The sequence below is a fragment of the Stigmatopora nigra genome, chromosome 16 (assembly GCF_051989575.1).
Source record: "Stigmatopora nigra isolate UIUO_SnigA chromosome 16, RoL_Snig_1.1, whole genome shotgun sequence".
Classification (NCBI taxonomy): Eukaryota; Metazoa; Chordata; class Actinopteri; order Syngnathiformes; family Syngnathidae; genus Stigmatopora; species Stigmatopora nigra.
The window spans coordinates 2954727-2964076 of NC_135523.1; the positions used below are offsets into that span (position 1 = coordinate 2954727).

General features: G+C 46.9%; 3 protein-coding genes across 3 annotated transcripts; all 3 read left to right on the top strand.

Moving 5' to 3' along the window:
- Window positions 1–419: 419 nt before the first annotated feature.
- LOC144209314 (transmembrane protease serine 7-like) lies at window positions 420–1464 on the top strand. Its single transcript, XM_077735545.1, has 3 exons — window positions 420–996; window positions 1085–1120; window positions 1193–1464. Exons 1-3 carry the CDS (start codon window positions 840–842, stop codon window positions 1456–1458), a joined length of 459 nt encoding a protein of 152 aa, XP_077591671.1. The 5' UTR covers window positions 420–839; the 3' UTR covers window positions 1459–1464.
- A 1078-nt stretch (window positions 1465–2542) lies between these two features.
- LOC144209947 (transmembrane protease serine 7-like) lies at window positions 2543–3855 on the top strand. The gene is made up of 5 exons (XM_077736520.1): window positions 2543–2546; window positions 2907–3084; window positions 3143–3411; window positions 3485–3621; window positions 3694–3855. The coding sequence occupies exons 1-5, from the start codon at window positions 2543–2545 to the stop codon at window positions 3853–3855; spliced, it is 750 nt and encodes a 249-aa protein (XP_077592646.1).
- Window positions 3856–3873: 18 nt separating this feature from the next.
- LOC144209316 (suppressor of tumorigenicity 14 protein) lies at window positions 3874–9306 on the top strand. The gene is given in 17 exon segments (XM_077735548.1): window positions 3874–4525; window positions 4587–4734; window positions 4800–4924; window positions 5345–5412; window positions 5490–5683; window positions 5759–5848; window positions 5923–6145; window positions 6211–6356; window positions 6453–6550; window positions 6616–6719; window positions 6794–7095; window positions 7174–7287; window positions 7349–7468; window positions 7629–7812; window positions 7874–8151; window positions 8214–8350; window positions 8741–9306. Coding segments are annotated over 17 exon segments (2682 nt in total). The 5' UTR covers window positions 3874–4342; the 3' UTR covers window positions 8909–9306.
- Window positions 9307–9350: the final 44 nt, after the last annotated feature.

The following is a 9350-nucleotide window of genomic DNA, read 5'->3' on the forward strand; positions in this document are numbered from 1 at the left end:
GCTACTTGACATTTATTTGTTCTAGGCTATTAATCAGGCCCTTAATTTAAGTATGGGTTCTCTCAAAGGTCAAGTTATCTCACTTGTGTTTCAATAACAGGTTGAAGATGTCTCCGTGGAGCTGTCAACGGTGGACCACACACTGCAGAAGCTGTGTAAGATGTACAGGAAGACTAGGAGGAAGCCCAAAGGCCTGGCTAGGTTTTGGGCTTACTTGCTAAGCATCCAGCACTTGGCTGTCATCATCACGGCTGTGGTCTTTGTGCTGGTGGTGATCCTGTGGTCACTGCTTTGGGTTTTTATCTGTAAGTCTGTCCTGAAATGCGCCACAGTCTGCCAAAATGCAATATTTATTGGGGAAAAATACCAAATCAAAGGGTGTGGGGCGTTTCTATTCTCGATAACTACCCCAGTTCGTCGTGAAAGCAACAGTGGCGTTTACTATGCCGGGATGTTCCGCGTTGCCAACGTAGAATTCATCCCCGAGTATCGCCAGGCCGAGTCCCACGAGTTTGTTTCCATGGCGAGCAAGATAAACCACGTGGTAGGTATCGCTGTTTATGATAATCTTTGTATACATGCGCTATGTTAATTGTTGTTACTACAGGTGAACAGTGTTTACAAGACGTCCTCGATAGCTCGCCTATATAAGCACGCTATCATTTCAGACCTCAGGTAAGGCCAGGGGTGCGAGGTTATAAGATAAGGGTCTGCCAACTATTCCATAAAGAACAAGAGGTTCTGGTGTTCCACAAGGGTCCATCTTTGTCCCCAGTTACTTTAGCATTTCCCTTGCTTTTAGTACTACCAATAAGGGAGGCGTACTGGTGCACTTCTGGATGGTTTTTGAGGTCTCACGTCTGAAGAGCGCGGCAGTTTGTGAAGAATGTGTGGCCGCCATTTTAAGGGACTCGGTCCATACCACCATGAAGAACCGCTCTTCAGTCGGCTACCTGCTAAGCCTGCCTGTGGACATTGACTCAATCCTTGTCAATGGTAGATTTCTTCACAATCTTGGATGTTTTTATAGATACATATATTTTTTTTAAACTAACTATTTGGGTTTATATTTATTTTCTAACAGCTGTTCAACGCTCAGACTACTCATCCAATGCAGCAGGTGAGCTACAGCAGGTCATTTGTGGCTACAGATTCATTTTATATTACCATACTAATGCATTCTCTTCTTCAGGTTCCCAATGTGTAGATAAACTTTACGCCAGCCTTCCCGGCTCCATGGTGCCTCTAAATGTGTTTTCATCGTGGGGAGGCATTCGATGCCACGTGAAGCTCACCGCCATGGCCGGTTTTCTCATCCGGCTGACTGTCAACTCCTTCCAAATTGAGCCTAGCGACTGTGTTCACGACTCCCTTATCGTTTATGACGCTCTTCTGCCTCTGAGGGGCCGAGCTCTCCACAGGCGAGTCTCTAAAGCAAACCAGAAAATAAAACATTAATGTGTATTTTTCTAATGAAATGGTTGTATTTGTCCAGAATGTGTGGACCGATTTCTAGCACAATCTCGCTTGTGTCGACCTCTAATGCCATGTTGCTGTCGTTCACTATGACTAGTGGACCAAAGAGCTTCAGAGGATACTTTGAAGCCATAGCAGAAGAGCGTATGTCACATTTAATTCAATTTCACACATACATACTCCAAAAAAACTTTAAATCTACTCTTCTTCTATTCAGCCTGCAGTTCTCACATTACGTTTGAATCCAATGGGCAGATCTACAGCCCTTTCCACCCCAGTTTGATGCCCCCTCATTGCTCTTGCACGTGGATCTTTCAGGTATACACAGTTAATATGACATTTTGCTATCATTTTGATTTTATTTTTTTTAATTTAGACCCCTGATGCCACTTTGGGTGTTGCCCTGCAATTCCACAATTATGTTCTGAAACCAAAAGACATGAAGGCCTGTGAACATGGATGGTGGAGGGTCAATGAAGTTATGTATGTGCAATCATAAATGACATTTAAGTACTTTTTCATGACAATATTAATGATGTCAATTACAGTTTCTGCGGTATCTACGTTGGACACGAAAGTGTCTTTCGCATACCAGGCCGTAATGCCGAAGTGGAATTTCGCTGCAGCTCTCGAAGTGCCGCCAAAGCTTTTCAGGCTTCGTACAGCCCATACAACATCACCCAACGTAAGCCTTTATTTTTGTAAATGTAGTTTGTATGGCTGACAGTCTTTTTTCTCTGTAGCTTGTCCAAAAAGTCATTTTTTGTGCGCCACCGGACTTTGCGTGGAAAAAAGTCGACGCTGTGACGGAATGGACGACTGCCAGGATGAAAGCGACGAGGTTTTTTGCTGTAAGTCTAGTTCTGAATGGACAAAAGTAATCAGAGTTTATTATCTTGTTTTTATTGAATAAGTATCTACAATTTCAGCCCAGCCTAGCAAAAATTGCGGTGGTACAACCCCTCTACATCCTCTATTTGTCTGCAATGGCGAGACAGACTGCATCAATGGACTGGATGAAACCAACTGCACACAGGGTTTGGCTTTCTATAATTAGTCAATGTATATGGGTATGTTCACTTGTGATATTTTCTATTTGACAGAAACAAGCTGCTCACCTGTTAGCTATCAGTGTGACAGTGGTTTGTGCATACGGAAAAAGAACGCTAGGTGCGACGACATCACCGATTGTCAGGATGCAAGTGACGAAAATGATTGTGGTGGGGAATTTGCTTTTTTGCACATGTCTATTTTTCAACAATTCAATCCATGTTTAAAGTATTTGAAGAGTTTATTGTAGAATACATAGTACATGCTACAGTAGCTACATAATGGTGCTTCTTTATCATCTATGTAGATAGTGTTTTGCTCCCCTCTTGTGGCAATTTGTGGTTAATTACAAATTTCATTTCATTTATTCCTCTTTCTAGCTTCTTGTGGGCTTTCCGTGCCCCCCGAGATCCCACGAATCGTGGGTGGTAGCGACTCGGAGGAAGGCGAATGGCCTTGGCAGGTCAGCCTGCACTTCTCCGGTCACCTGATTTGCGGCGCCTCCGTGCTCTCCTCCCATTGGCTCATTTCTGCAGCACACTGTTTCAGTGAAGACAGGTGGGTCCTCCGTCATTCTTTCTCACCTTCCGCTAAACTGACCCCCAAACTCCCACAGGCTCTCCGACCCAAGGCGCTGGCGGGCTCATCTTGGCGCCCTGACGCAGGGTGGCGCACGGCACGTGGCCGAAATCCAGCGGATCGTGCCACACGAGTACTACGACGCCCGTACGCTGGACTACGACGTGGCGCTGCTGAGGCTCAAGAGGGCGTGGCCCGCCTCGACGGACCCGGGGGTTCGACCCGTGTGCCTGCCCGCCCCCTCACACGCCGTCACTGCCCGGCATCGCTGCTGGGTGACGGGATGGGGACATCGCTCGGAAGAGGGTGAGAAATCAAAAGGGAAAAATTGCATTCTTCTGTATAGCCATTGTTGATTTATTTTATTATTTTTTTGCAGACAAGTCATTACCATCTGTGCTGCAGAAGGCGCAAGTGTCCATCATGACCCAGACTGAGTGCAAGAAGACTTACGGCCCCGTGTCGCCCCGCATGTTGTGCGCGGGGGTCCCGTCAGGGGAGCGGGACGCCTGCAGGGTAAGTGTTCGATCCATTATCTCACAAAAGGCTATCATTGGAGTGTCTGATTTTTTGTTTGCTATGTGATAGGGGGACTCGGGCGGGCCGCTGTCTTGCCAGGCGCCAGACGGGGGCCGCTGGTTTCTGATTGGCATCGTCAGTTGGGGGGCCGGCTGTGGCAGACCGGGGCTGCCTGGCGTCTATGTGAGGGTCAGCAAGTTCACATCGTGGATCTACGGATATATCCGATGACATGCACTACATTTAACAGGTTGCTTGTCATTGATGGCACTAGATGTCCAATTCGTTTTGACTGGGAGGGCTAGCAGTGATCATAAAAGGATGTCAATGACAGCCAATGTGTTAAGAAAAAAAACTAGTAACTGGTAAGGTTATCTAATCAAATAATTTATTGATTAATCTAATTAGCATCTAATAATAAACTAATACTTGATCATTTTTGTGGTTAATTAACCCCCATTCATTTATACATTGTACATGTTATACATGTACATGTTTAATCATCATTAATTTGCCAAATCTAAAGTACGTGTCGAGTATCCCAATCAAGTTGGAAAGCACAGAATCTCAGTGTTCTCTTGGTGTCATCTGATGCCCGATTAGCAATCGAGGGGGTCTCGCTCGACCCCCTTCCAACGCACCTCAATTGCTACCAGGGGTAAGTTTGCCCACAATATCAGCCGCCCACATAGTAGCCTCATTGTCCCCTCCACTGCCGATGCAATGCATTGTGGGTCTCCGACCGACACCTGAAAAGTGGAGCGGGCGAACGAAAAAGAGGCTCGGGTTTCGACCTGGGGTTCTCTCCCTCTCCATCGCCGACTCTGACTCCACGATGAGGGGGGAAAGCTGCCAGGTTTACTGCGTCTTCGGCCGTGGACGCGACTCCTCCGAGGCGCAGGTGAGACCTTCCGAGTTTTCCTAACACTTGCTAAAAATAAGGTCAACTTGAAACTTTTCAGGAAGAAGAAGGCCATCCGGGGCTCCTGACGGCATTCAAAGAGGAGCAGGTGTCTCTTGGATGTTTTTCCTGGAGGAGTTGGGCTTTGAGGCTCCTTCCCGTGTTCTTCTGCGCCGCCGCATTGGCCGTTGCTGCTCGCTACTTGACACGTGAGTCCTTTTAATGTGTGTTTAAAAATACCTGCCAAATGACTAATGTCATGTTTCCACTTTAGCCCCGCCCTTGTCCGTCTTCTACCTGGGATGCAGTGTGGAGTTCCCAAACTTGAGCTTCTCGGAGGAACTGGCCAACTGTTCCTCAGAGCACTTCCGAACGCAAGCTCTGGCCTTAAAACCTTATGTGAGTGTTACTTTTGCCTCATTTTCCCCCCTTTGTGTTATCACTGTTTAGATGTAAAGCTGAAACTGGAGCTGCCTCGTTGTAAATTGTGTGGGTGTCTGAGGGGGGTCCGAAGGGTCCTGGGGGATCTGTCCCTTTTCACTGTGGAGGACAAACGGGCTATAGTGAGAGGACGAGCAAAACAAACGTCTGTCATTTATGCACTCACACACATTCTCTGCTAACACTTTAAACCGAGGATGTCAAAAACACGGCCCGTGGGCTGGAAGTGGCCCACTATGAGGTATGATCTGGCCCGTTGGGTTGTTCTTTGTATCTCATTCATACAGATTTAAATGCTTTAATTTTTTTGACAGAGGCTACCATAATCCAGAATTTTGTATGTTCAAAATTGAAACTCTTTTGAATATTTTTTTTCAGTTTTCAGGACTCTACAAGTCTTCACCGTGGGGCTCCTACTACCTGCGCTCAGGGATCGCCGCCTTCAGGTACACTGCCGCGAAAATATCTAATACTTTTGCCTTGAAAATGAATGAGAAGGGAAAAAAATGTGATTGTGCGGTAGTGAAGGTACAGAAGGCCTTAATGTCTTCTACTGGAGCCAGTTCTCCGCTCCCGACCACGTCGCCTTAGCGATTCAAGAGTCCGACCCAGATGGTCTGCAGCGCCGATTTTCGGGTGATGATGAGGTTCTGCGGGATGGGCGGAGAGCGCAGCGCTACTACATGGAGAGGGATGATGTCACGACACACTTATTGGGTAATGGAATAGACAGGTTATTTTCTCAAAATTCTTGAGTTATATCTTTTTAACATATATATTCCACCCGTTTAGGTTTAGTTCCTGACGACTGGGAAGAAAAATCTGACAAGTTTAAGAATCCAAACAGCCTCCAGAGTGGGAAATGGCAGTTGGGCTTCCAAGGTTGAATCTCCCCCTTGCAAAAAAAATAATAACGAGAGTAAAGCTGACATTTGCTTCTGGCTTTCAATTTGTAGCAGTGTCCTTTGACCTGTATGCCAAACCCGGTGTGAACCGCAGCCTAATCCTGGCGAATCCCAAAAAGCCATACTACCAGTGGCGTCTACGCGTGCCATCGGGCCACGCCGTCCGCCTAGTGGTCCTCTCGCTCCACGCCGGCGGTGCGCCCGGAAGCTGTGGCGCTCATAAACTGTCGGCTTATGACTTCCTACTGCCTTTGCAAAATAAGATCATCACCAGGTATGCTCCAGTCTATTTACATATGTGACTGTCTGAAATTATTTTTGATAAAATATTGTTTGCAGGTGGTGTGGGCAGCCCATGCCATGGGACTCGTCATCCGCCATGAGGTTGACGTCCTCGGGGAACGTCATGTTGCTCACCTTCTCCTTTGGGCGGCAGAGGGAAGGAATTATCTTTCGAGCGTACTTTCACGCTGTGGCTAAAGCAGGTTGGGAATTGTCAGTTGACATTTTTCATGGATAGAGAATTATTGGTGTTTTTCTTTTTGTGGCCTGTTTATAATTATATATATGCTCATTTTTAGGTTGTGGAGGCGCCATGTCCTCTTGGAATGGCTCCATTTCGTCTCCCTACCACCCGGCCCACTACCCTCCTAACATCGACTGCAAGTGGACATTACGAGTGAGTCACACTAGAATGTAGGTTAAGGGATGTAAAATGATTGAATTGTTTTGTTACCCTTTTAGGCACCCTTACCCGGCTACTCCATTGAGGTAACGGTGGTGAGGCTGGACATCCAGCGGTCGTCAGACGGGTGCGAGAAGGACTGGCTAGACGTGGGTGGTGTTAAGTGAGTCGACCTTTTGATCGACCGGGGAGGATTCTGATGATCACATGACCCAGATTGTTTTTTATTGGGCATAGACTGTGCAACCAGGTATCGGATGGCGAGAGGAAGCGTGTCTACTCCTCTCCGCTGTCCATCCACTTCCATTCGGATCAATCTGTGACCCAAGGTGGTTTCTTTTTGCTGTACCGTGCCGTCTACACTTTGAGCAGTAAGTGTCGACAGATTTTTTTTGTTTGTTTTGAAGCTGTAGTGTAACCATTTTTTTGTTTTGCTTCTACTGTAGCTTCATGCAGGCCTGGAGAGGTGTTGTGTGGCGACGGCCATTGCAAAGCTCAGTGCGGTGTCTGTGCGGACAGTGGCGAAGACGGTGCTTGTGGTTAGTCGAAACTCGTAAAATGTGTTTAAAAAAAAAAAATCTTTGTGCAGACATTTGTTTGATTCCTTGTGTTACCAGGAAGAAAATGTTACCACTCGTGCGGGAAGAAAGCTTGCTTGGCCAAGTCTTCAATGTGCGACGGCGTGGTCGATTGTCAAGACCGCAGCGATGAATTGAATTGCACCCGAGCATGTGAGCCTAGATGTTGATCAAATTTGGCGGCGTAATGGGTATTAATTAGTGTTTCTGGTAGATTCCAAGGGTTGCTCGGCATCTTCATTTCAATGCGCCAATGGGAAATGTGTGAGCAAACTCAACCCTGAGTGTGACGGCGTGAGGGACTGCCTTGACGGGTCTGATGAGCTGCGGTGCAGTAAGTGTCCGTGAAAAAATTACTTTATAGGCATGTTTTAAATATATTTGTAAAGATACATGTTTTTAAATTGGCCGTTTGGGGGCACTGCAGCACATATGGGGCCCTTGACTTTGACATGTAGTATTTCTTTTTTATTTTATATTGACATCTTTTGCAGGTTGTGGAGCACGACCCCGAAGGCGGCCCAAGATCGTAGGCGGCACAGAGGCATCACCCGGGTCTTGGCCGTGGCAGGTCAGCCTCCAGATGGAGCGTTATGGTCACGTGTGCGGCGCCACTTTACTCGCCGCGCGATGGCTGGTCTCGGCTGCCCACTGCTTCCAGGATTCCGACTCCATCAAGTAGGTCCGAACTGCCATTGCTGCATTATAAGGGAATGAATTTGCCGGATTCTCCCAACAGGTATTCAGATCCGCGGGCTTGGCGCGCTTACATGGGGATGCGCTCAATGGCGGCAGGAAAGAGCGCATCTTCTGCCGCCGCCAGACCAGTCCGACGCATCGTCCCGCACCCAGGTTACGATCGACAGACATCAGATTACGACATCGCGCTGGTGGAGTTGGGCGCCCCTGTCTTTTTCAACGAGTTGGTGCAGCCGGCATGCGCGCCAGCACCCTCGCACGCCTTCGCCGTAGGGACTGGCTGCTATGTCACTGGCTGGGGCGTCCTGGCGGAAGATGGTATGGACTTTTTTGGCTTTTCTTCCCTAGTCGTTTTTTATAAGTGGGTGCTTTGTTGCTAGGGGAACTGGCGTCTCGCTTACGGGAGGCGTCGGTGCGGATCATCGACAGGAAGACGTGCAACGACCTCTATGATGATGCCGTCACTCCCAGGATGCTTTGCGCCGGGAACTTGCAGGGAGGAGTGGATGCGTGCCAGGTGGAATTTTTTCATTTACGTCATGACAGAGTCAAGTTTGTCTGTGGTTAGCAATAAACAGAGAAATCTAGCAGGCTGTGATATTTTGAGCTAGCCATTAATAAAATAACCACACTTCGGATAAGATAACAATCTATATTAGTTTTACAGTATTTAGATTAGATCTGATTTCATCCCGTATTCGGGAAATTTTTTGATTGCTGTAGCAAGACAGATTAAAAGACACGGTAGACATTGTAGACCTAGTTAAGAAACTGGAGCCACACACTGGAAGTTCAGTTTTACTTCAATATTGTATTTTCCCCACTTAAATATCTGTTAATCCTTTTCTACATGTAATTCCATATTGTTTTCTAGGATTTAAGTATCTGGCACTTTTTGTACCAACAGGGAGACTCTGGGGGTCCGCTGGTGTGTCAGGAACGCGGCCGCCGTTGGTTCTTGGCAGGGATTGTGAGCTGGGGCGAGGGCTGCGCCAGGCAAAACCGTCCCGGCGTTTACACAAACGTGGTCAAGTTTGCCGACTGGATCCATCGGCAGACCCGAGGTCAGGTGTGACCTCGCCCAGCACCAAGAGTGTAGCAAAAACACAATAAAACAACAACAACAAAATCTTGAAAATGTGTATTTTCATGGGTTAACTGACAGGTAAGTCCGACAATCACCTCAGGGTTACTTTAGTCCAATTCATATATTTGACTTCAGTGAACTTAGTCCTTTTTCTTTGTGAAAATAACCCCCAAAATGTTGTTTTAATTCCTTTCATATGTTGGCCAGGAAGTTTTACTGGAAGTAACACTGCCAAAATAGATTGTGCGTCTACTACTGTCAATAGTAGCTAAGCGAAGGTTTGATTTTTTTATGTGTACGTGCGACTTCCCTCGACAGTTTCATACAAGTCGCTCGTGTGCTTTTGTATTTTCGCTTCGTGCAATTATTCATGGTTAAAAACTAAAAAAAAACAAGCCACTCCAAATGATTTATTTCCCAGTTTGCCGCA